The 26,753-nt window shown below is 45.4% G+C and overlaps 1 protein-coding gene across 3 annotated transcripts in view; it reads right to left on the bottom strand.

The window, feature by feature from the left end:
* The window catches only part of GOLGA4 (golgin A4), an 853,888-nt gene that overhangs the window by 386,715 nt on the left and 440,420 nt on the right, over positions 1-26,753 (bottom strand). For all 3 annotated transcript variants that reach the window (XM_086964776.1, XM_086964774.1, XM_086964775.1), the window contains one exon: positions 5,025-5,156. In XM_086964776.1, the coding sequence (XP_086820902.1) occupies positions 5,025-5,156 (132 nt within the window). The remainder of the gene's footprint in view (positions 1-5,024; positions 5,157-26,753) is intronic.

Below are 26,753 nucleotides of genomic sequence, written 5' to 3'. Positions count from 1 at the left end.
GCTCAAAATCCTAATCTTTGATTGATCCCTAGTGAACAGATCAGGGCAGTCGGAGTGCTGAAGTAGACACTTCACTCCGACGCTGTGTCAACAAGACCCCAAAATGGAACTCTTTATCATTGACATTATTATATTCTTATTCGTAACTTCTCGCTTTATTGTATTATGTTTTGCTTTGTTTTGTTCTGCTCTGTAATTGATGTGAAGCGCTCCGATACCCTCTGGTCAGGTGCTATATAAAACTTCTAAAATAAAAAAATAAAGATAAGTATTTCCAATGAGCGAGCCATAACTGGATTCCTAACAGACATTAGTATTAGTATTGATGCTGAAACAAAATGGTAAGGTCTTGTGAGGCTGTCAAAGTTGAAGCTGCCTCAGTTGCACCAGTGAGGTCGGCTGGCCCAGGGTGAAGGCCACCAGCAAAGACACAATTGAAGGTATCATAGGCACTTTGGGGCCTAAAGGTGTACCAGAAGGAGCCAAAGGAGGTAAAGGCACGGCTAACAACGCGTTGCTGAAAGTATGCAAGGGGCAGCTGAACCAGAATGGCACTAGGCACTAGTAACTGGCTTATGTCCACTAAAGCAGGACATTGTTCTGAGGGCTAGCTTGCCAGCCAAAGGATGCCGAGTCGAAGGTGAATCCTCCGTCCCATATATCAAACGTGGTGCAGGAAGATTCTCAGGAATTATGCCACACATCAGTACCTATTCTAGTAATGGGACCTGATGAGGTGCCAACTCCATTGTACGCTGCAGCCTATAGATGTGAACAAAATCTCTCTCTCATGGCTAGACCCGAAGGGCAGACAACATGAGCACCAGAAAAACTTCAAGAGTGACAGGAATGACATCTATGAAAATCTGACCTCTTTGTCAGGACCGTTGCCCTAACAACTCTGCAAAATAAGAATTTTGAAAAGAATAATAACGGAGGGTAAATCTGTATCAGAATGAAGTGCACTTAAATAAAAAATAGATCTGGCGTCAGAGCACTTGCCATGGAGCCAGGTCCAGTCAGGTGCTTGTGGAGATTCACAAGGTTGAGGAATATGGTGGCTGAAGTATGCAATAGAAATTACCATTTGTCAACAAAATAAAAGTTCTGTTCTGCAAATCGGTCTCCGGTTATGTCATGTTTTTTTTTCTTGTGTTACTAAGAATATAAGTTAATGCTGTCTTAAGGCCAGAGATATTTAGATTAGAAAAGGATTGTAGAATCCTGCACTGAAGCAGATTTACTAGTAAAATTTGTTTTATAAACATTGAAGAATTACCCTAAAACAAACTACATTGTGTTTATAAAAGTAGAATATATGAGGCTTGCAATAAAGCTTAATTTAACACAGACAAAAATATAATTAAAGCTAAAATTTGCCATTGTCATCATACCCCCTCTTCGAGGACCTAAGGTGGTCTCTACACGTAAGCACGCCGGTTGCAAGTATCAATCACGCAGGATTTTTCCTTAGCACTCGCAATTACTTTGAGACTTAGAAATCTATTTGGTATTTTTTTGCTTTCTCTTTTTGTGAATACTTATATGTTGACTTGAGACATAAATCATCATGCTGCAACTGTAGAACTTTGAAATGTGCAACCCAATTGTAAGTATAACCTTATGAGATATTTTCATAGATAAAGGGATTCCACGGCTATAGTTAGTAGATCTATACTTTGCTTTTCTTTAAGTGTCCATAGGGACATAAATATGGCTACTTTCTGTATGCAGGAATGTTTTTACTAGGAATTGCTATGTTATATCAGTTGCATTTTACTTAATGGGCTCTTTCTGTGTCTTTGTTTCACAATGGTACAATTAATCTACTGTGGTTCTACTCAGATTGATGTAGTTTGTTTTTGTGATGGCTATAATGCACTTGCACTCTTGACAGCCGCAGGTTGAATTACTGACACTTTTTCAAACCTAGTCTATATTATGGGCTATTATGTTACCATATATTTTGGTTATGTTATGCCAGATGGTTGGCTAGATTAAGATACACATTCATGTTGATTGTTATTTTAGGCTTGAATGTTCTTGTACATCACTTCTTTGATCCTATACCCTCCAAACTCTTTAATGAACTTATATCGTCCATTTTCCCTCTTTGGTCGAAGAATGTACTTCAATCTCGCACACAAGGAGTGATCCCAGGCTGCCTCAAGATCGGGCAAGTCACCCCATCCCAAAGAAACGTATGACAGACTTATTTGACCCTAACAACTTCTGACCAATCTCCAATATAATGACCCTGTCCAAACTTCCATACACAACTCTGCAACCACATTGAGCATTTCAGACTACTCGACCAACACCAATCAGGCTTCAGATCTGGTCACAGTAATGAAACTGCATTAACTCACATAGTAGACAATGCCTTATGAATACTTGACCAAAACAAACCCTGCCTAATTATTCTGCTGGATCTTTCCTCACCGTTTAACACGGTCAAACCCGACAAACTAATCAACCTGCTAGAGACAAGGATGGGGTTATCAGGTCCAGTCCTAAATTGGTTTGCCAGTTTCCTTCAAAATAGATCTCAAAAAATCAAAATCAACAACGACCTTTCCAACAGTAAGCCAGTCTCTATTGGAGTTCACAAGGATCTGCACTCTCGCCCACTCTCTTCAACCTCAACCTGGAACCTCTCACCGAAATTCTGAAATGATCTGACATTCAATATCATATATAAGCGGGTGATACCCATCTGTATATGAAAAGCTCCTCTCCGGACTACGTAACTACCCTCAACCATGTTGTTTTGGAAACTGAGCAGTGTTTAGCTCACAACCACCTTATGTTAAATCCATTCAAAACAGAATTCCTCCTGATTGCCCCTCCCCCTTACCCACACTGCACCCATTCAGGATGGCTCTAGCAACTAAAGGCCCTTAATTGCACTCCTCATGTTGTGAGCTCCGCTAGATCACTCCGCTTAATCCTTGAAAATGCCTGAATAGGCAAGATCACATCAGTGCAACAACAAGAGGAGCCAATCACCAACTATGTGCACTAAGGAAAATCAAACCTTTCCTGCCGCCTACAGACCTGAAACAAGCTGTCCAATCCTTAGTTATATCCCGTTTTGATTACAGAATTGCTACTCTGGCAGGGCTACCCAAAGCTGAACTGGCCCCTTTAAGGGCCAGTATGAACTCTGCTGCCAGATTCATCACCGGCTCAAGAAAGCAGAACCACATCACACCAGACATTCTCCATCTCAACTGACTACCCATTGATTCAAGGATCGGGTTTAAAATCGTCTACCTATCGCACAAAGCGATCCATCAGAACACACCAACTTACCTGGCAAATAAACTTGAGTTATCAGGTGGGAATCGCAAACTAAGAAGTTCACACACATTACTGCTGAAACCACCGAAGTTCAAAATGAGAGAACCTACAGCAGTTCCTTCTCAGGGCTTGCTCCTAGAATTTGGAACACCCTCCCTCCAGAAACTAGAATGAACCCCTCGACCTATGCGTTTAAAAAAAAGAAGTCAAGGGTTTGCTCCGGAATAGTTACCTGTGACATTAGCCTTACAACTAATGGTCAATGAACTACAACCCTGTATTCCCTGTCCACTACGAAATCTTAAACTTGTTAACTGTTTACATGTCTACTTTGTCTCCATTGTTTCTTCTACTGCACAAGTTTAGCTATCTATTTTGTCCTCATGTACCAGCCCACCAGCTGGCTTCACTGTATAGTACTCTGATACCCAGCCGGGTCTTGTTTGCGTTCTATATAACTCTTCGTGCTACTGCAGTGCTAGGTCTGAAAATTCCGGATGGTATTTTCTATGCTGTATTAGATTACTGCTGCAGGTTTTGGTGAGTTACACCTTTTTAAGTAACGCTTATGCTGTTTTCCGGTATTAATGTTTATTTTCTGCCCGCAGAATCCTTTTTTTTTATCTGTTGGGAATAACGTTATGCATTTATTTTCTTCTCTACTTATACCTTTATTTCTTTTTATGTCTTGAATTCTGATCACAACGGGAGTTTCCATTTCAGCTGATCCTTTATAGGTTTTTACTTGTTGATATTCGGTTCTCTGTTAGAAAAACCTTTTGGCTTCACTTTTGACTTTTTATCCTAATACTACGCTTTAAATTTCTTCGTTCCAATTGTAGCTTCATGTATTGCCGTATTGAAATTTGGCCTCTTCTTTTGGGTGATACTCATGTAAATGATAGGTTTCCTGCTGTGTGTGGAATGCTGACTGTTGCTCCCACATACTAGGTGTATGTAACCAATATTTATGAAGGATATAAATAATTTCTTGCTTATGTTCCGTATAATCATACATTGTTTTATTTTTTGGCTTCCTTTTCTCATTTAGCCCTGAAGAAGCTGAGACATTATTCCGCGAAACATGTGCTGGCAACTTCATTGCTTCTACTTGGCACTCTTAATATTCTACTTCATACATTTATTACATCATTGCCGTATTGGATGTGATGTACTTCTGTATATTGATGCACAGAATGTAACCCAACTATACTGAATCAAAACTATGGATGTAATATAGCTCAATTATATTGATGTTTGAAACAAAAATTATAATGGGTGAATAATATACTTTTGGTGGAATGAGTTTTTATATTACGATTTTGACTCCCCACTACCCTCACTGTATTTGATTTAACTTGTTGTCAACAGGATAAACTGACATCAATGGGTGAGTGCGCAGAGCCTTTTCAAAGCGTAATCCAGTTCTTTTTTTTGATTACATGTACAATAATATTGGTCTTTGGGGAAGGGTGTGTATGCACACCCAATGAATGCCACCTGCGACATATGCTGACACCAAACTACATACATACACCTTTAAGTGCAAATAAGGAAAACCCTAGATCTCCACCCGAGACCAAAATGTACTGCAACTCAGCAAGACATTCGTAACAGCATACAATAGGAAACGTTAAAAAAAACTAATGAGTAGAAGACAGCACAAAGCAGTTCTGAGACTTTTTTGTGACTTTATGATTAAAGGTGGAAGGATGGTTTACCAGAGCTGCCTTCATCTGTTCAGCAAACTGCAGCTCTTGGGTCTGTAATCTGTCCTTCAGCTCTTGTTCTTTGCGCGCCAATTCTTCAGCATGCAACTGCTCTAACTTAGCAATACGCTCTTCCGAAGACTTCTGCAGGTCGTACATGGGGAAAACACAATGCGTTATAACCTAAATAATTTACATGATAAAGCTTTGTTAAATCAGTAAGACAAAACCCCTCCCACCGATCAAACTCTGATATAAGAAATCAGAAACGTTTTGCAACACTAGATTTGTCCTTAAATAAAAAGTGATTTAAAAAGTGTTTATCACTGTTAAATAACCATTGTGTCTAATAAAGACTGGATCTCCATTTATCCTCCCAGACATTGAGGTCACAATACAGGGGATGTTTCAGAAATGTTCCTATTAATGTATTAAACCGGATTTATTTATGGTGTTTTTAAAAGTGCAACCTATATCCTTGATATGCTTATTTAAGTTGTGTATGTTAAGTAGAAAAGCCGGTCCCATGAACTCCATGCTAGATGCAAATTCAGCAAATTAGAAAAGTGTGTTAAACTTGTTGAGGGGCTTGGTAAGGAATGGCTAAAAATCATAGTTTTTCCATTACGAATGGGTTGATGGGCACAGGATATTCAGAAGCAACCGAATTAAGTGGACAGATTGATTTTGGTTGTACAAGAACATAAATTATGAATCATATCAGATTCAAATTCTGATTTTGTGAAAAGTTATGATTGTACTGACAGATACATACCATATTTCAAATGCACACAATACATTAATATGTACATTCAAAAATATCAACATGCGTTCAAAGCCACTATTAAACATGAGACCTCAAATGTCAGACATTGACTTAATTTTAGACACCAGACAGTCACGATCCTGTTTCTGCCCCCATTTTCTCACAGCGGTGAGCAGGACTCCAAGAGTGAGGTGGTAATAACTGCATTTCGGCTTATATAGAGCAGAGTTACAGCATGGGTTGTAGCCAGAAGGGCTAAAGGCGGCAGTGTCAGCGCAGCTCATTGGCTACAATTGGCTGGGAGAGCGAGAGAAGTGGGGGGGGGGGGACTGCCCTCCAGTGAAGCAGTGATTACTGGGGGTGAAGGCAAGAAGCCTCTTGGGAAGCAGAGGTGTGAGAGGGGAAGCAGTTTCCACTCTATTCCATTGGTTCTTAAACTATGGTCCAAGGACCCCTGGAGGTACATAAGGCCTATTCAGGGAGTCCGCGACTTAAATAACATCCAAATAAGTCAATTAAAACTAATAAAGTATACACAAAAAAATAAGAAAAATTGAAAATGTGAAAACCTTTTCTGTATTGGATTGCAAAATATTTGAGTATTTGTTTGTTGTATACTTGTTTTTGCTTGGCAGCCTCGGCTTTCAATAATTGCTCAATCAGATTCTCGGATTCCAGTAATGATTCAGTGGAGGTCCACAGAATTCTGAAGGTTAGGAACCGCTGCTGTGGTCTATTCCAAAACGTTGTTCATGGTATTTCTTCCTTTCTGCCTTTCTTTCTCTCAATCTCGGTTCAACGTTTTAACATAATGCAGATCCTCTTAAACAAAGAGCAACATATCCATGGGTTTAGTGATGAAATAACCTGGCTATAGGCCACTCCATGAGATACTTCTGTGTATGCTTAATTTCATGGGGTCCACTAAGGGGACCGTGGCTGTGAGACCGACATGATCCTGTCTGAGCATTAAAAAGGACAGACATCCATTTTGTAGAGTAGGACGCTCAGACAACGAGATAATGAGGGCCTTGAGGATTGTTATGAGGGCACCCCCTGATTTTTCATACAAATTGTATTGGCCTTAAATTTTGTGAACCACCCTCCCCTACATATTTCTGCACTTTTCCGGGCTGGGACCTTACTTCTCATATGCCTGTCAGGCCAACCACGCCAGTGCATCCTAGACTATGTACAATATATATGAACTATAATATCTTGACTGTGGGTTCCATGCTCAGCTTCTGGAATTCTGACTAGACATGGACTACAGTTCTCGGGATGAAACTATAGTTTCCATAAGCATGCCTCCCGGGCTTTCTCATATAACCACGTGCACCACACCCTACCGCTAGGGTCTAGATTGGGCTGGGACCACTGGAGGAAGCGAGGGGCGAACACTAGGGATTATTTGGAGGAGTCACAAGCAGTAAACAGGGTTGCACAGCAGAATGAGACTTTTTTAAGAAGTAAGAGCTTCACTCTAATGTGGCAGCTATCGGATTAGTTGGTCGATATTTGCAGAGGGCCAAATTTTGACTAAGTTACTCTCTCTTTATGAAGAGTGACTGCAATGCTCCCCTCAGTACCTCGTCCACTGGGTCCTTTCCACTACAAGCAAGGGTAAGATCGAGTGTGCGTGACCGAGGCAGGCAAGATTTTACAAATTTGCAGGGTCTCACCACTGTTAATTGATTTGCCGCAATTGCCTGTCACGTTGTAGGAAGCAGTAGCAGATGGCTGAAAATCAGTATGTTGTATGAAGCAAATCTGGCCTCTTCCTTGTTTGTACCTTTTTGTTACATGTCTTTGATGTATATTTGTTGTGAATTGTTTTTTTAAGTCGGTGTAACAGAGGACCTCATGAATATTGCAGAATAAGCAGTGTTATTGCAAGCAGAACTTACAATGGGTATTGAATGAATGTATGGAAGACAAACAAAATCAACAACTAGATATGGGAAAATTCAGGGATCCCAGTCCGGACTTAAGCCAGGGACCCCAGTAGTTAGTTGGCAATACAGTTTTCCGAAACATACTGACCTACAAGATGTGGGAGCATTATTCTTTCCCTCGCATCACACTTTTTAAAACTATTTTCAACTCTATACATTATTTAAATAAGCAATCTCCTTAAGAAGTTGCTTACATTTGTTAAGCAGCTCTAGATCTTCTTCCATTTTCTACTCTACCAACGTACTCTCTGTCAATCTAGAGAACCCACTCTTCATAAGAATGCTCTGGTGAGTCCAGGAAGGCCAATGATGATGCATGACACTCAAGGTAGTGTGTGAGGCCATTCCTTACATATTTATATTATGTCTAGGTCCATGTTTGTGACAAAAGGACATTAATTGTGGTCCTTCCTAAAAGGCTAATTCCCATTAATGACATTGAGTACCTGATACCTCATTGAGTCACGTTTGCTGTGTGTGTAATGGATATTTACTTGGGACGCTACAAATATGGAGAGCCATCTTTTCTTCTTATTCCTCCATCCCCTAATACTTAAGGTTTTTTTCGTGCTCAGGACCTTACAGCTCACCTGTTCTGCTAGGTTACAGCTTCGGGTTACACCACAAGTTACCCTGTCCGTTTCTAACTTGTGTATCAATCGTAGTGCAATGGTGCTTTGGTGCATGCAAGCATTTTATAAATTGATCGCTCATTATTTCATTAATTGAATTGTATGTATTTCACGTCTATCCTTTTTTTTAACCTTTTCTATTCTCCCTTTCTTTTATCCTTTCGGATTCATCCTTTTTTTTCTTTGCTTCACTCTTTCTTTCATCTTGTCTTTCTCGGCCTCTTAATGTCTGATTTCGTTTTCCTTTTGTTTCTATTTTCGTGTCATCATATCTCTGCTCCTTCCTATCTTGAATTCTTTCTTTACCTTCCCTTGGTATTCCTTTGTTATTTAATTCATTGTTTTTCGAGTTCAACTTTTTCTTTTCTATTTCTATTTCCTTGCTATAATTGCTTCAGTTTTTATTAGGTCTTGCCTAAGCAGCGCATGTGATGTTTTCGAGTCATGTGGTATTTAGTCTATGGGCTTAGGACACACCCAGCGCTTAACATTGGTTCTTTTGTCTGCCTTTAAAAATTCCTTTATTTTCGTGGTGAATAGCATATATTTGTCACGCCTTTGGGCTGTTTTGTTCAGCCCTGTAGATTGACCCTGCTACATGGATCCTTTCACTATCAGCCATATGCTTTGCTTCAGTGCCTAATTTATCTTTCCGTGCTCTCCTCGGCACTGGCAGTTCACATAATCCCCCCATGCTGTTCCCACAACAAAACCTCATACCACTCACAGCTTATTTGCAGTGTTTTTCATTGCTCCCCGATTACACCACGTCCCGCCCCTCGCTGCTAGTAGGGCACTGCCCATAAGAGATCCACGGAGCATTAGGCTGTACAACACCACCACCCATCGCTCCCTGGCACGCAGCCAAGCTTCGCAGTGACTTCACTTGCACTCGGTTCACACATCCACCCCCATGTGAAGTGTAAGGTTGTGCAAGCCGGAACGGCCTCACTGTGTCCTGTACAATGGTAGCACCTGCCTTCCCGTTAGTCATGTGCACAATGCTGCTAGTTTTACTTTTAAGCCTGAGTGTGGCACCCGCTTCACCGTCACTGTGCTTCGTGTTTCAGCCCCTTTCTATTTGTAGCACACTTTATCTTGATCAGTGCGGCACCCGATTCAGGGATGCTGTGCTTAATTTTTCAGCTCCTTAGGTTTTGCCTCGCGTCTGCGCATCTTTTTTGCGCAGGCAAAAACCTAATGAGTACTGTGTGTGGGTTTGGGTCGGCCCTCGTCATTCATTGGCTGGCTCCATAAATGGAGCCTAGCCATTGGACGAGGGGCCTGTCCGTCAATGCCGGAGGAGACACGGGGGCGTTCCCGACATTCTTTGGCTTTTGCCGACGTCACGCGAAGTCAGCCGAAAGCCGGGAACGCCCCCGAATCTGTTCCGGCATTGCCGGCACCCGCCTTCCTGCTCCGGCCGTCTTCTGCGTCTCTCCTCCCCCTTTCCCGCCCCCTCCCGCCCTCCCGCTCATTAATACCTGCTGCAGTTCAAGAATGCTTCCGAACCTGGAGGCCAAATTAATGACAGGCCATTCTACGAGAATCCTATCAATGGAGTGCTTAACTTTCGGTAGATTTAACATCTGAAAGCATTTGATCATATCACTGGGCAGTGGAGACAACGGGGTCCGGTTTGCAGAATACACCATTTAAATCAGAATTTCGCCTTTGACAATAAATTATGACGTAATGCAGCTAACACAAATGTAACGTGTGAAACTGCAGACTGTTATGTTCAGCCAGGATTTTAGGACTGTTACTCTGCACTGTGAAATACTTTTTTTCGCATCTCCGAGCACTGACTGCAAAGAACGTGTATATTTTATATGACCTGCGGTGCACATACACCTCATCTGAAAAAATACTTTTTGCAGACTCTAGTAAAAGGCAGACTTAGCAACGCCAAGATCCAGTACACGTGCAACACTCCCAAATGCACATGTTGCTTGAGCTTGCCTGCATGCATCAATCCTTAAAACATGAGCCTGTAAACAGTACAGGGGAGCAGACCACTCGCTGCTGAGGAGCCAGTGGGAATTAGCCGAACGATAAATAACATAGCTTCATGCTAATCCGGTGCCTGCGGAGACCACCAACGGGCAGCGTTATCCTCTTTCTAGGGGGAGAACACCCTCCGATAGTTGGGGGAGGCAAGAAGCCTCGAGCAGGGGCATCCTCAGTTATGACACCAAGCTGTGTTAGCTAGCGAGACTGTTCTTCTGCACAACCACTAGCTAAAAAGATCAGCTCTTACTGGTAATGGTGGAATCGGATTAGCAGGGCGCAGTTTCGCTGCTACTGTGCCTGCTGTCCATCAATGCGCTCCCTGCAACAAATACTGCTTCAGAGTGGAGTTTCAGAGTGGAGTTTCAGAGTGGAGCTTCAGAGTGGAGCTTCAGAGTGCAGAGTGGAGCTTCAGAGTGCAGAGTGGAGCTTCAGAGTGGAGCTTCAGAGTGCAGAGTGGAGCTTCAGAGTGGAGCTTCAGAGTGCAGAGTGGAGCTTCAGAGTGGAGCTTCAGAGTGCAGAGTGGAGCTTCAGAGTGCAGAGTGGAGCTTCAGAGGGGAGCTTCAGAGTGCAGAGTGGAGCTTCAGAGTGGAGCTTCAGAGTGGAGCTTCAGAGTGGAGCTTCAGAGTGCAGAGTGGAGCTTCAGAGTGCAGATTCAGAGTGGAGCTTCAGAGTGCAGAGTGGAGCTTCAGAGTGGAGCTTCAGAGTGGAGCTTCAGAGTGCAGAGTGGAGCTTCAGAGTGGAGCTTCAGAGTGCAGAGTGGAGCTTCAGAGTGCAGAGTGGAGCTTCAGAGTGGAGCTTCAGAGTGCAGAGTGGAGCTTCAGAGTGGAGCTTCAGAGTGCAGAGTGGAGCTTCAGAGTGGAGCTTCAGAGTGCAGAGTGGAGCTTCAGAGTGGAGCTTCAGAGTGCAGAGTGGAGCTTCCGAGTGCAGATTCAGAGTGGAGCTTCAGAGTGCAGAGTGGAGCTTCAGAGTGGAGCTTCAGAGTGGAGCTTCAGAGTGGAGCTTCAGAGTGCAGAGTGGAGCTTCAGAGTGGAGCTTCAGAGTGCAGAGTGGAGCTTCAGAGTGGAGCTTCAGAGTGCAGAGTGGAGCTTCAGAGTGGAGCTTCAGAGTGCAGAGTGGAGCTTCAGAGTGCAGAGTGGAGCTTCAGAGGGGAGCTTCAGAGTGCAGAGTGGAGCTTCAGAGTGGAGCTTCAGAGTGGAGCTTCAGAGTGCAGAGTGGAGCTTCAGAGTGCAGATTCAGAGTGGAGCTTCAGAGTGCAGAGTGGAGCTTCAGAGTGGAGCTTCAGAGTGGAGCTTCAGAGTGGAGAGTGGAGCTTCAGAGTGCAGAGTGGAGCTTCAGAGTGCAGAGTGGAGCTTCAGAGTGGAGCTTCAGAGTGCAGAGTGGAGCTTCAGAGTGGAGCTTCAGAGTGCAGAGTGGAGCTTCAGAGTGGAGCTTCAGAGTGCAGAGTGGAGCTTCAGAGTGCAGAGTGGAGCTTCAGAGTGGAGCTTCAGAGTGGAGCTTCAGAGTGCAGAGTGGAGCTTCAGAGTGGAGCTTCAGAGTGGAGCTTCAGAGTGGAGCTTCAGAGTGCAGAGTGGAGCTTCAGAGTGGAGCTTCAGAGTGCAGAGTGGAGCTTCAGAGTGGAGCTTCAGAGTGCAGAGTGGAGCTAGCTTCAGAGTGGAGCTTCAGAGTGCAGAGTGGAGCTTCAGAGTGCAGAGTGGAGCTTCAGAGTGGAGCTTCAGAGTGCAGAGTGGAGCTTCAGAGTGGAGCTTCAGAGTGGAGCTTCAGAGTGGAGCTTCAGAGTGGAGCTTCAGAGTGGAGCTTCAGAGTGGAGCTTCAGAGTGGAGCTTCAGAGTGCAGAGTGGAGCTTCAGAGTGCAGAGTGGAGCTTCAGAGTGGAGCTGCAGAGTGGAGCTGCAGAGTGGAGCTGCAGAGTGGAGCTTCAGAGTGGAGCTTCAGAGTGCAGAGTGGAGCTTCAGAGTGGAGATTCAGAGTGCAGAGTGGAGCTTCAGAGTGCAGAGTGGAGCTTCGGAGGGGAGCTTCAGAGTGGAGCTTCAGAGTGGAGCTTCAGAGTGGAGCTTCAGAGTGGAGCTTCAGAGTGCAGAGTGGAGCTTCAGAGTGGAGCTTCAGAGTGCAGAGTGGAGCTTCAGAGGGGAGCTTCAGAGTGCAGAGTGGAGCTTCAGAGGGGAGCTTCAGAGTGCAGAGTGGAGCTTCAGAGGGGAGCTTCAGAGTGCAGAGTGGAGCTTCAGAGGGGAGCTTCAGAGTGCAGAGTGGAGCTTCAGAGGGGAGCTTCAGAGTGGAGCTTCAGAGTGCAGAGTGGAGCTTCAGAGTGGAGCTTCAGAGTGGAGCTTCAGAGTGCAGAGTGGAGCTTCAGAGTGGAGCTTCAGAGTGCAGAGTGGAGCTTCAGAGTGGAGCTTCAGAGTGCAGAGTGGAGCTTCAGAGTGGAGCTTCAGAGTGCAGAGTGGAGCTTCAGAGTGCAGAGTGGAGCTTCAGAGGGGAGCTTCAGAGTGCAGAGTGGAGCTTCAGAGGGGAGCTTCAGAGTGCAGAGTGGAGCTTCAGAGGGGAGCTTCAGAGTGCAGAGTGGAGCTTCAGAGGGGAGCTTCAGAGGGGAGCTTCAGGGGGAGCTTCAGAGTGGAGCTTCAGAGTGGAGCTTCAGAGTGGAGCTTCAGAGTGGAGCTTCAGAGTGGAGAGTGGAGCTTCAGAGTGCAGAGTGGAGCTTCAGAGTGCAGAGTGGAGCTTCAGAGTGCAGATTCAGTGTGGAGCTTCAGAGTGGAGCTTCAGAGTGGAGCTTCAGAGTGGAGCTTCAGAGTGGAGCTTCAGAGTGGAGCTTCAGAGTGGAGCTTCAGATTCAGAGTGGAGCTTCAGATTCAGAGTGGAGCTTCAGATTCAGAGTGGAGCTTCAGATTCAGAGTGGAGCTTCAGATTCAGAGTGGAGCTTCAGATTCAGAGTGGAACTTCAGATTCAGAGTGGAGCTGCAGATTCAGAGTGGAGCTGCAGATTCAGAGTGGAGCTGCAGATTCAGAGTGGAGCTGCAGATTCAGAGTGGAGCTGCAGATTCAGAGTGGAGCTTCAGAGTGGAGCTTCAGAGTGCAGATTCAGAGTGGAGCATCAGAGTGCAGATTCAGAGTGGAGCATCAGAGTGCAGATTCAGAGTGGAGCTTCAGAGTGGAGCATCAGAGTGCAGATTCAGAGTGGAGCATCAGAGTGCAGATTCAGAGTGGAGCATCAGAGTGCAGAGTGGAGCATCAGAGTGCAGATTCAGAGTGGAGCTTCAGAGTGCAGAGTGGAGCTTCAGAGTGGAGCTTCAGAGTGGAGCTTCAGAGTGGAGCATCAGAGTGCAGAGTGGAGCTTCAGAGTGGAGCTTCAGAGTGCAGAGTGGAGCTTCAGAGTGCAGAGTGGAGCTTCAGAGTGCAGATTCAGAGTGGAGCTTCAGAGTGCAGAGTGGAGCTTCAGAGTGGAGCTTCAGAGTGCAGAGTGGAGCTTCAGAGTGGAGCTTCAGAGTGGAGCTTCAGAGTGGAGCTTCAGAGTGGAGCTTCAGAGTGGAGCTTCAGAGTGCAGAGTGGAGCTTCAGAGTGCAGAGTGGAGCTTCAGAGTGGAGCTTCAGAGTGGAGCTTCAGAGTGGAGCTTCAGAGTGCAGAGTGGAGCTTCAGAGTGCAGAGTGGAGCTTCAGAGTGCAGATTCAGAGTGGAGCTTCAGAGTGCAGAGTGGAGCTTCAGAGTGGAGCTTCAGAGTGGAGCTTCAGAGTGCAGAGTGGAGCTTCAGAGTGGAGCTTCAGAGTGGAGCTTCAGAGTGGAGCTTCAGAGTGCAGAGTGGAGCTTCAGAGTGGAGCTTCAGAGTGCAGAGTGGAGCTTCAGAGTGCAGAGTGGAGCTTCAGAGTGGAGCTTCAGAGTGCAGAGTGGAGCTTCAGAGTGGAGCTTCAGAGTGGAGCTTCAGAGTGGAGCTTCAGAGTGGAGCTTCAGAGTGGAGCTTCAGAGTGCAGAGTGGAGCTTCAGAGTGGAGCTTCAGAGTGCAGAGTGGAGCTTCAGAGTGCAGAGTGGAGCTTCAGAGTGCAGAGTGGAGCTTCAGAGTGGAGCTTCAGAGTGGAGCTTCAGAGTGCAGAGTGGAGCTTCAGAGTGGAGCTTCAGAGTGGAGCTTCGGAGGGGAGCTTCGGAGGGGAGCTTCAGAGTGGAGCTTCAGAGTGGAGCTTCAGAGTGGAGCTTCAGAGTGGAGCTTCAGAGTGCAGAGTGGAGCTTCAGAGTGGAGCTTCAGAGTGCAGAGTGGAGCTTCAGAGGGGAGCTTCAGAGTGCAGAGTGGAGCTTCAGAGGGGAGCTTCAGAGTGCAGAGTGGAGCTTCAGAGGGGAGCTTCAGAGTGCAGAGTGGAGCTTCAGAGGGGAGCTTCAGAGTGCAGAGTGGAGCTTCAGAGGGGAGCTTCAGAGTGCAGAGGGGAGCTTCAGAGGGGAGCTTCAGAGGGGAGCTTCAGAGTGGAGCTTCAGAGTGGAGCTTCAGAGTGGAGCTTCAGAGTGGAGCTTCAGAGTGCAGATTCAGAGTGCAGAGTGGAGCTTCAGAGTGGAGCTTCAGAGTGCAGATTCAGAGTGCAGAGTGGAGCTTCAGAGTGCAGATTCAGAGTGCAGAGTGGAGCTTCAGAGTGGAGCTTCAGAGTGGAGCTTCAGAGTGCAGATTCAGAGTGCAGAGTGGAGCTTCAGAGTGGAGCTTCAGAGTGCAGATTCAGAGTGCAGAGTGGAGCTTCAGAGTGCAGATTCAGAGTGGAGCTTCAGAGTGCAGAGTGGAGCTTCAGAGTGGAGCTTCAGAGTGGAGCTTCAGAGTGCAGAGTGGAGCTTCAGAGTGGAGCTTCAGAGTGCAGAGTGGAGCTTCAGAGTGGAGCTTCAGAGTGCAGAGTGGAGCTTCAGAGTGGAGCGTCAGAGTGCAGAGTGGAGCTTCAGAGTGGAGCTTCAGAGTGCAGAGTGGAGCTTCAGAGTGCAGAGTGGAGCTTCAGAGGGGAGCTTCAGAGTGCAGAGTGGAGCTTCAGAGGGGAGCTTCAGAGTGCAGAGTGGAGCTTCAGAGGGGAGCTTCAGAGTGCAGAGGGGAGCTTCAGAGGGGAGCTTCAGAGGGGAGCTTCAGAGGGGAGCTTCAGAGTGGAGCTTCAGAGTGGAGCTTCAGAGTGGAGCTTCAGAGTGCAGAGTGGAGCTTCAGAGTGCAGAGTGGAGCTTCAGAGTGCAGAGTGGAGCTGCAGATTCAGAGTGGAGCTTCAGAGTGCAGATTCAGAGTGGAGCTTCAGAGTGGAGCTTCAGAGTGGAGCTTCAGAGTGGAGCTTCAGATTCAGAGTGGAGCTTCAGATTCAGAGTGGAGCTTCAGATTCAGAGTGGAGCTTTAGATTCAGAGTGGAGCTTTAGATTCAGAGTGGAGCTTCAGATTCAGAGTGGAGCTGCAGATTCAGAGTGGAGCTGCAGATTCAGAGTGGAGCTGCAGATTCAGAGTGGAGCTTCAGAGTGCAGATTCAGAGTGCAGATTCAGAGTGCAGAGTGGAGCTTCAGAGTGCAGATTCAGAGTGGAGCATCAGAGTGCAGATTCAGAGTGGAGCATCAGAGTGCAGATTCAGAGTGGAGCTTCAGAGTGGAGCATCAGAGTGCAGATTCAGAGTGGAGCTTCAGAGTGCAGAGTGGAGCTTCAGAGTGCAGATTCAGAGTGGAGCTTCAGAGTGCAGAGTGGAGCTTCAGAGTGGAGCTTCAGAGTGCAGAGTGGAGCTTCAGAGTGGAGCTTCAGAGTGGAGCTTCAGAGTGCAGAGTGGAGCTTCAGAGTGCAGAGTGGAGCTTCAGAGTGCAGATTCAGAGTGGAGCTTCAGAGTGCAGAGTGGAGCTTCAGAGTGCAGATTCAGAGTGGAGCTTCAGAGTGCAGAGTGGCGCTTCAGAGTGCAGATTCAGAGTGGAGCTTCAGAGTGCAGAGTGGAGCTTCAGAGTGCAGATTCAGAGTGGAGCTTCAGAGTGCAGAGTGGAGCTTCAGAGTGCAGATTCAGAGTGGAGATTCAGAGTGCAGAGTGGAGATTCAGAGTGGAGATTCAGAGTGGAGCTGCAGAGTGCAGAGTGGAGCTTCAGAGTGCAGAGTGGAGCTTCAGAGTGCAGAGTGGAGATTCAGAGTGCAGAGTGGAGATTCAGAGTGGAGCTTCAGAGTGCAGAGTGGAGCTTCAGAGTGCAGAGTGGAGATTCAGAGTGCAGATTCAGAGTGCAGAGTGGAGCTTCAGAGTGGAGCTTCAGAGTGGAGCTTCAGAGTGGAGCTTCAGAGTGGAGCTTCAGAGTGGAACTTCAGAGTGGAGCTTCAGAGTGCAGATTCAGAGTGCAGATTCAGAGTGCAGATTCAGAGTGCAGATTCAGAGTGCAGATTCAGAGTGGAGCTTCAGAGTGGAGATTCAGAGTGGAGAGTGGAGCTTCAGAGTGGAGATTCAGAGTGGAGAGTGGAGCTTCAGAGTGGAGCTTCAGAGTGCAGAGTGGAGCTTCAGAGTGCAGAGTGGAGCTTCAGAGTGCAGAGTGGAGCTTCAGAGTCCAGAGTGGAGCTTCAGAGTGCAGATTCAGAGTGGAGCTTCAGAGTGCAGATTCAGAGTGGAGCTTCAGAGTGCAGAGTGGAGCTTCAGAGTCCAGAGTGGAGCTTCAGAGTGCAGATTCAGAGTGGAGCTTCAGAGTGCAGAGTGGAGCTTCAGAGTGCAGATTCAGAGTGGAGCTTCAGAGTGCAGATTCAGAGTGGAGCTTCAGAGTGGAGCTTCAGAGTGGAGCTTCAGAGTGGAGCTTCAGAGTGGAGCTTCAGAGTGGAGCTTCAGAGTGGAGCTTCAGAGTGGAGCTTCAGAGTGGAGCTTCAGAGTGGAGCTTCAGAGTGCAGAGTGGAGCTTCAGAGTGCAGAGTGGAGCTTCAGAGTGGAGCTTCAGAGTGCAGAGTGGAGCTTCAGAGTGGAGCTTCAGAGTGCAGAGTGGAGCTTCAGAGTGGAGCTTCAGAGTGGAGCTTCAGAGTGCAGAGTGGAGCTTCAGAGTGCAGAGTGGAGCTTCAGAGTGCAGAGTGGAGCTTCAGAGTGCAGAGTGGAGCTTCAGAGTGCAGAGTGGAGCTTCAGAGTGGAGCTTCAGAGTGGAGCTTCAGAGTGGAGCTTCAGAGTGGAGCTTCAGAGTGGAGCTTCAGAGTGGAGCTTCAGAGTGCAGAGTGGAGCTTCAGAGTGGAGCTTCAGAGTGCAGAGTGGAGCTTCAGAGTGGAGCTTCAGAGTGCAGAGTGGAGCTTCAGAGTGGAGCTTCAGAGTGCAGAGTGGAGCTTCAGAGTGGAGCTTCAGAGTGGAGCTTCAGAGTGCAGAGTGGAGCTTCAGAGTGCAGAGTGGAGATTCAGAGTGCAGATTCAGAGTGCAGAGTGGAGCTTCAGAGTGCAGAGTGGAGATTCAGAGTGTCAAGAGCAATGCCAATAGCTTTAACTTTAACAAAGGCAAAACCATTGCATTGTAAATGCTTGTTATTTGTTGCACGCTTGGTCTTGGTAAGCACGATGCCCACTTCACGGCTCGATGCTCCATGGTTTATCTTATTTTACTTTGAAGCTGAAAATGGCTGCATATTTTCTCTCTGATAATAGTGGTCAAAGCAGGCATCGGTTTCCTTAGTCATTCGTCTATGCCTATGTTTCGGCCATAGCCGTGCACTTCATGTTACAAAAAGCAGCGGAGTCAAACAGCAGAAGCTAACAGAGAGAGCAGAGCTTTTAGTTAATGCCAATTGGTCTTTCTTTGTTAAGTCTTAAACTGGAGGAATGTGGCACCTTTGACCCCCATGAAGCCATCTGAAGTTTTCCTTTTTTCTCCTTGATAAGTGATGTTGGTTTTGTTTAGATTCTACTTCAGATACTGGTTTAAACTTGTTTTGCATAGTAAAAACCCGATTCATGCAAGAATGGCCATCTAGTCGTGAGATTTTTGCCATCACAAAAGTTAGGCTGTGTTTCTCTTGTGCGATTCACATACACAAACTTTTGCATGGTTGAGGGCTAGCCCAGGGGATCACTTCACCATCCCTGTCTCCCCATTTCCTTAAAACCCATCTAAAACAAAAGAACAGAGACTTTAGGGCGTAACAGCTTACTTTGTCAAATCAACTATGGCACAACCAATCGTATGTCCGAGCCTTTTGCCCCCACAGTCAACATACAGACCACACAGTGTTTTCCATCCCAAATCCCCATCAAAAACAAATAATCTGGGTCTTTTCTTTTTTATGCAGTTTTATTTTAACTTTAGTATCAGTTCAAATGAAACTATAATTGAATTTACAATGCACCATCATTACCTATCCAAGACTGTTGTGCAAAAGTAAAACACTTCAATTAATTTACAGTTTGTGAATTTGTGGCCCAGATATTATATGCTTACCTGAAACATGTACATTAAAAATTAGCCCTGCTGTAAAACTCTTAAGTCCATTACATGGAAGCAAAACCAAATGGGATGATGGACAGAGTGTTGAACATTGCAAGCACTCACCCCCAGTCAACTGATCTGGGTTTAATCCATCATCATTCTTTAGCTCACTCCGCCACCCCAGGTCAGACATGGCCATATGCAAATCAGTCTGACCCTGTGCCTCATGGGAACAGTCCAGCCCGAACTGCCAAGCCATGTCTTCCCTGGACCGGAAACAAGCATCCTGGGACCGGTTTCTGGCTAATCAGCCGTCATCAGCCAGGCTAGCTTGAATCCAGTGGCAAAGTGAGCAAGGGACCCACGTCAGGGCATACCCTGCCAACTTAGGGCGAACAAAGCAAAACCAAAGGGGATGATGAACGGAGTGTTGAACATTGCAAGCACTTACCCCCAGTCAACTGATCTGGGTTTAATCCATCATCATTCTTTAGCTCACTCCGTCACCCCAGTTCAGACATGGCCATATGCAAATCAGTCTGACCCTGTGCCTCATGGGAACAGTCCAGTCCGAACTGCCAAGCCACCACTTCCCTGGACCGGAAACAAGCATCCTGGGACCGTTTCTGGCTAATCAGCCTTCACCAGCCAGACCAGCTTGAATCCAGTGGCAAAGTGAGCAAGGGACCCACGTCTAGGCATACCCTGCCTGGGCATGGTGAGCAAAAAACTATGGATTTAGGCCCAGATCTCTGTACTGGGGTGAATGTATGAAATTGTTCTACATTCTGTCCATCAATAGTTCTTGTTGCATTACATGGAAGCAGCAAACCAGTGGTGTAATCCAGCGTTCTCCATGTAACTATAGTGAATGAACCTGGGCAAACTACATTGTTTATCAGCAAGCACCCCTGCCTAGCTTCAAACAATAAGATTTTAGAAGCAGCATAACCGCAGATATGCTCATTTGTTCACGCGTGTTTCTATTATTCGCTTTTTCGAACAAGCTAAGATAAAACAGAAAGCTATTTATTTGGTTGCTACTAGTATGTGGAAAAGTAATGATAAGAATGAAGGTAATTTCAAACTTCACCAATGCACCTTCACAAACCTTCAACACACTACACCAGTGAACATTACCCTTGGTTTGAGAACCAGCTCTTAAATGTTCCATTATCCTTGTTACTTTAAAAATGTATGATCTAACAGTATTTTAATGGAAACACACTTTTGGTGGCAGGATGCCTTTAACCACAATGGAAAAGGCATTTATTTACATTAACCCCTTTGCTGCTAGGCCTTCCGCCTTGTGCTAAGCCTTTTTTTATTTAGCTATTTAGTGTAGTTCACACTTAGGCCCCTGTAACCTTTTGACCACATAAGGTATCCACTGCAAAATTGCTTTCTTTTCTTCCGACATCATATGGATTTTAAAAGTACCCAGGGTTTGTTGATTCCCCTGGAGGGGATCCAGAAATTAGTCAAAATACAGCAACATTTTGTTTTGTTTTTTGGGAAAATGGTCAAAAAGTGCTGCAGAAGAAAGCATCTGGTTTGTTCCCTGCAAATGGTATCATCAAAGGGTTTGTGGTGCTGAAATCACCGTTTTCCCAGCGTTCAGGGACTGACTTTTGTCAGAAAACCAACATTTATTTTTTACACATTTTTGCCATTTTACTGGGACATAGCCTATTTTTTGTTCTTTCAACCTCCTTCCAGTTAATGGTAGAAATAGGTATGAAAGCAATATTGGATCCTGGAAAGTTATACATATCAGAAAAGTAGACATAATTCTGCTTTCAGCAAGGGGTCATTTGTGTAGATCCTTCAATGTTTTTATAGAAATTAACAGCTGAAAATAGGAAAAGTTGAAAATAAGTTGAAAAAAATAGCAATTTGTGCCAACTTTTTCACCTGTAACTTCTAAGCATGACAGATTTTTGAAAGAAATATATACCATTATATACGCTGGACCATTCTGGTTGTGGGGATATATAGGACTTGTAGGTTCACCAAGAACCAGTGGAACCCAGAGCAAATAACTGAACAGCGTCTTGCAATGGTTTTTTTTATTGTGTACCGGGTATACAGCAATTCATTAGGAAAAATAAAAACTGTGAAAAGTCGGTATGAAAGACACCTATTTATTTCCGAAATGGGAACAAAATATAGAGTTTAGAAACAGTAGCTATTTGCACCTCTCCGAAACGGTGGGTACCGATAAGAGCATGTGAATTATAGGAAATTTTTGAAAGTGACTTCTTTTTTTACACATCGTCATACATTTGGAAGGCAGAAATGCATCGACAGTCGTTAGTTAATAACAGTTGCTCTACAATTCTGTGTTCCCCTAAGTCTCCCGATAAACATGGTACCTCATTTGTGTGGGTAGACCTAGTGCCCACGGCACGAAACAGCCAAAAACACAACGTGGACACTCCATACTTTTACAGTGAAAACAGACCCTTTTTTTGCCAAGTGCCTAGCTGTGTAATTTGAACTCAAGCTCAGTCGGCATCTAGAGAAACCTAGCAAACCTATATATTTTTTAGAACTAGACAGCTAGAGGAATCTAGAATGGTGTGACTTGAGTGGCTCTTGACAGGTTCTGTTACCCAGACTCCCTTGCAAACCTCAAACGTATTTTTTTTTATTTAAACATTTTCCTCATATTTCTGTGCTGGAACCTTCTGGGATCTGCGTGGACCCACAAAATTCCACCCACCACGCTTCCGCTAAAGTCTTCGATAAAAATGGTACCTCACTTGTGTGGGTAGGCCTAGTGCCCGCGATAGTAAACAGCCCAAAACGCAACAGGAACACACCACATTTTTACAGTGAGAACGAACCCCTTTTTTGCAAAGTGCCTAGCTATAGATTTTGAACCCTAGCTCTGCCGGCACCTAGGGAAACCTAGCAAACTATAACTTTTTGTAAATTAGACACCTAGGGGATTCCAGGATGCGGTGACTTGTGTGGCTCTCACCGGGTTCTGTTACCCAGAATCCCTTGCAAACATCGAACTTTGTCAAAAAAACTATTCTTTCCCCACATTTCTGTGATGGAAAGTTCTGGAATCTGCGTAGGTCCACACACTTCCACCCACCCCACATTCGATAAAAATGGTTCTTCACTTGTGCGGGTAGGCATAGTGGTTTCAACAGGAAATTGCCCAAATCGTACTGTTGAGACTTTAAAATAACTGATCATAAAACAACCTGGTTTTGCGAGGTGGCCGGGGAACACCCGTTTTTTTTTTTGGCCCTGGGCTTGCCGCGACCATCTAGGAAAACCTACCAAACCCACACATTTATGAAAACTAGACACCCTGGGGAGCCCAGTGAGGTATGGCTTGCTTGGATCCCCCAATCTTTTCTTACCCAGAACCCCCTGCAAACCTCAGATTTAGCTGACAAAATCTATTTTCCCACACATTTTTGTGTGGGATCACTGTGCCGGCACAAATGTCCTACCACCTAGTGTTCCCCTTGCTCTCCCGAGTAAAATGATACCTCACTTGTGTGGCTGTCCAATGCAGAATCGGCTAAAAAATTATTTTTTATTTAATTTTAAATGTAGCGCTAGAATTCACAGTGCTATACCCTTATTGCCTGTGTTTTTGGCCCTTCCCAGTCACAGGCCTTTGGACCACCCACACTGCACCCTTGAAATCACCCGTCTTCATTGGCAGACGGCTGTGGGACATACCTATTTACCTAAAGCTTGGGCTTCACTGATAGGTGACCACAATACCTTACTCCACGAAGCTATTAAAAAATTTTCATATTTTAAACTGTTGCACAATTGATACTGATCTCCAGCTACTTCCAACTCACTTCTGTTGACGCTGTAGGGAAGATGGTTGCATTATAGTATATGTCCCCTGGGCATTGCCCTCAGCTGTCTGGGTACTGGGAGGTTGTGTGTTCAGTTTTAGCAAGGTAGAGGACATCGGTATCTGCAGGTCAGCGCGTCTCACCATCCTGCATGATATGGCTGCTGATTTTGCTCCCAAACCCAGGGTCTGAATGATCATTCATATAGGTTGTCCCTGCTATTAGGGATAGTAAAGGACTATGGTCTAATGTCCACGGGCTTCGGTTGAGCTCTTTGGTTCACTCCGGTGGGTTGGGCAGGGGAGATGAAAGTATGGTGAGAGGAGGGAGCAATATTGTAAATCAAAGGAAAGTTGCACTGTCGCCCTATCTCCGCAGGAAACTACTGTTACCCTCTGGGATGGCCATTGTCTGTTATTGGTAGAAGCTTCATGTTATATGTAACCTGTTGTTCCTGTCCAGTGTCAGAGCAGTTGAGCCACTTTCTTATGCCTACAAGATGGACAACATGGTTATATACTGTTTCAGTTATGCACTTTTGGTGTTCTAAAAACTCAAAATTGTTGTGAAAAAAAAAAAAAGATCAAGGACAAAAAATTCACTTTTTCATCTCATGAGCAGAATCCGTCCAAAACAAAAGCCCATTAGGGATGTCCCCCGAAGAAGCCTATGGATCTCATCCATGTGTGGTGACAAAGCACTGCACTTGTCCCAATAGCCTGTCTTATACAATCAGTGGAGTTTAGGCCTGATCGGATGACAAACGTAGCTGCATCCTGGCCATCCTGAATGTTTTGATCTCAATAACCATTTCCCAGAGAGCATCGATGTAGCGTCCCAGGAGTCACCTGCAGCTTACAGACTTCAGAGAACAACGAAAATGTCCTCTTACTAAACGTTTCCATACATTTGGACTCTGTGTCTGTCTGGTTGCAAATGTGTTTGGACCTCTGTTGCTGGTACAGGAGGGGGAAAAAACCCATTACCAGGTGAGTTATCCAGTCCACTGGCAATTTGGTGGTCCACAATCCAGGTAACCGCATTATGGGTGGAGAAACTTCATCCCAGTCACCCTCACTGCCTGAAGCAGTTTCAAAGAGCACAGACCCCAAGATAGATCCACAAGAGAAAACCCAATTGGAGGCACCTTTGAATCCTTCGGGCCAGAAGGAGCATCAGAGGGAACCAACAGCATGCCAAAGATGCACAGCATTCCCTGTTTAAAAGCTTCAAACTGTGGCAACATCGGGCCACGGTTGGAATCAGTACCTTCATGGAACAGGAGTGAGATGTAAATGCATGGTGCCCTGGTGCCTTTTCTGGAGCAAAAGAGGGGCGGTAAGGTGCCAAGTCTCACTTGGATTTCTTGTGCTTCTTTTTGGACTTGCTCCAAGTCTTTGGCTGATATTAAATCTACAGCAGGAATGACTTTGGGAGAGGGTTTACACTTTTAACTTCGAGCTGGAGCAGAACCTGCTTGGAGTCTTATGGTATTGTGTCACATAGAGCTTTATTTAACGTTCTCCGATGGCTTTTGAATTCATCTTGCCGCAATCGATGCAGGGCTTGAAGTTGTGCACTGAACCCAAATACCAAAGGCACCTCATGAGGTCGGTCACAGACATCTGTTTGCGACAGTCCCTAAAAGGTTTAAATATTGTAGTCTTAACCGATGATATGTACCCTGGCACACCGGAAGAATTTAATCACTAAGAAAACAAATCATGTATGAAGAAAAAGAGTGGAGCTCCGGATCTGTGCCTGAAGGCACAGCATGAAAGGAATGGATGTCAACATGTATTAATGGCACATATATGCAGCTTCGCTCGTCACGGAGTAGAAAGAGTTCAACACAGAGTTCCATGGGCGCACCCTATCGGCGTGCACGAGAACTGCCTTTTAAGTTTCTGGATCCAGTCTGGAACCTGGAGATATTCACAATGTGAGGAACCTATCCAAGATGAAATGTTGTGAAACTACTTGTTTTTCCAGCTGCATCTCCATAAAAAGACATACATTACTCTGAGTCAATAAGGAAACCCTAATTCTCTAATACAGTGTTAAGTATTGAGTTCCACGTGCCAAATCAGCTAATTGCCCTGTTACAGATCCACCCGAACTGTAGGTTAAGATAGTATGCGACAAACATGGCAAAAGGAATCCCCGTATATGTACGAAGCACACCTGCAGGCTGTGGTTGCATGGTCTGTAACGAAGTTGTCTTCAGCGAGTTTCCAAAGAAACTGTGTGTCATTAAGCATTCAACCACAGGAGTCCAGAGAAGTTCATCCACACTCCATGAAATCTATAAGTCTTTAAAAGAGTCAGGAGAAGGTAAGAGGCTTCATGTCGTAAGGAAATTATCAAGAAATAAGGGAATAGATTGTGGTAATTCCATGCTAGTAAACATAACATCTTTGCTGTTAAAAGTAGTAAAGGAGACATTTATTTCATTTTTGCCTTATCAACTTTGCCATAAAATCGCATTTTATTATTATTATTTTTTTTTTAAATCAAAAGGTGGATTGTTTCCAGCTGGTGGCAGCAATATCACAAAGAGTCTACTGAGGAAAAGTGTTCTTCTGATCGGCATCATTTGTACCGAGACTCCATTGCTTTTTCATTGCCATCTCGTGTCAAACACTTCCACACGACCCACCTCGTCGTTTCTGCTGATGCCTGAGGAAAATCTAACTAACACGCCAACAGCCATCTTACAGCCTGCATTTCTGCCCAGGAACTGTCGCACACCCAACAACCCCTGTTCTTGCAGTTCAACAGAAAGCCATGAGACACTCACACCCTGTGTAAATGATTTGTTTTCCATCTCCTGCTCCCAGCCTGGTAAACATCCTTGTCACCGTGATCAGGTTATCTGGACAATGGTCTGACTGCTGGGCCTTGATCAGGGTGATTAAACAATGACTTGAAAGACTGAGCTTTGATCAAGCTGAGTGAACAATGATTTGTGAACCAAGCCTTGACCAGGTCACCATCTACAAACGCCGTCTGGATCTGGTTATCAACTGCAAACACTGCCCAGATTGAACAATGAACTAACAGCCACAAGACTGAGATGAAAAAGTATAAAAGGCTTGTAAGCTGCGGAATAAAGCAGCAGCCTCCTCTGTCTTGTTTCTGACGAACTTGGGACTCTGTTCCATAGCCCGGGCTATATGAATAAATCTCGTTTCCTCCTGCAGACGAAGGCTCCTGTGTCTCCTTTTACTACGTATGAAGGATATGGAAGGCTTGGGCGGTTACCCCACCGCCGAGACCCAGTAAGTGGGTTAATCTGGTTCTTCAAATGGCGCCTGAACAGGGACTTCACGAGCACGAAGGTCAGGCCCGGTGGATGTGAAGAGGTGCACGGAGAAACTCCAACGGAGGTACCCTACCCGAGGCATTCTTGCAATCCGGTAAGCCGAAAGACTCGCCCGCTGTTCCTCCACACCCGGTCTGGGCCACATGACCGCGTTCTCGCTGGAGTACCCTAGCAAATAATTTCAGGAGCAGGACACAGCCCTACGTCTGCAGAAGAGAACTACCCCTGTAAGGTAAGGGTGGACTAATCACCCACGAAGTTTGTATAATTCTGTTATTGACTTTCGCAAAAGCCAAGCAGTTATTGACTTTTGCCAAAGCCAAGCAAGCAAGGCAAGTTTTTAAAACCTGCTGGTGTCTGTTCTGTATGATTCTGCTGTTATTGACTTTTGCAAAAGCCAAGCAAGTGAGGTGAGTTTTAAAACCCGCTGGTGTCTGTTATCTGTTTTCAAGCATGCCAGTCAGTAGTCAGTTCAAGAGATTATGTTGTTGTATGTGTACGCAGAACTCCCAGCTGGGGGCGGCTTGTCCGCTTCCTCCAGAAGGGACCCCATGCCATACGATGTATGTTAAACATGGCCCTTCTGCCATAATGCGTTCCTCATTCTGGGTAAAATATACGAAACAAAGTAACGCAGAATTACAGTGGCCACTTTATGGCAGCTTTAATTCCCAAGTTCTTGCTAACCTAGAGGAACATTTAATGAAAATAAAAACTTGCCCATCTATGTTTGAATCTGTCCGATTTTGGAGGGAAGAGATAGAGCAGAGAGCTAGAAAGCAGAAGGCTCAAGAAAGAAAACAAGAACGTATGTCAATGGCCGGCCACGCCAAAGAAAATTTACAAAATCAAAGGACAAAGTCAGTAGAAATAGCCGATAGGGAGCATGGGG

Source organism: Lissotriton vulgaris, chromosome 4_1, assembly GCF_964263255.1.
Source record: "Lissotriton vulgaris chromosome 4_1, aLisVul1.2, whole genome shotgun sequence".
Classification (NCBI taxonomy): domain Eukaryota; kingdom Metazoa; phylum Chordata; class Amphibia; order Caudata; family Salamandridae; genus Lissotriton; species Lissotriton vulgaris.
The sequence above is the reverse complement of the archived record's forward strand: the minus strand, read 5'-3'. Positions and strand labels throughout refer to the sequence as shown.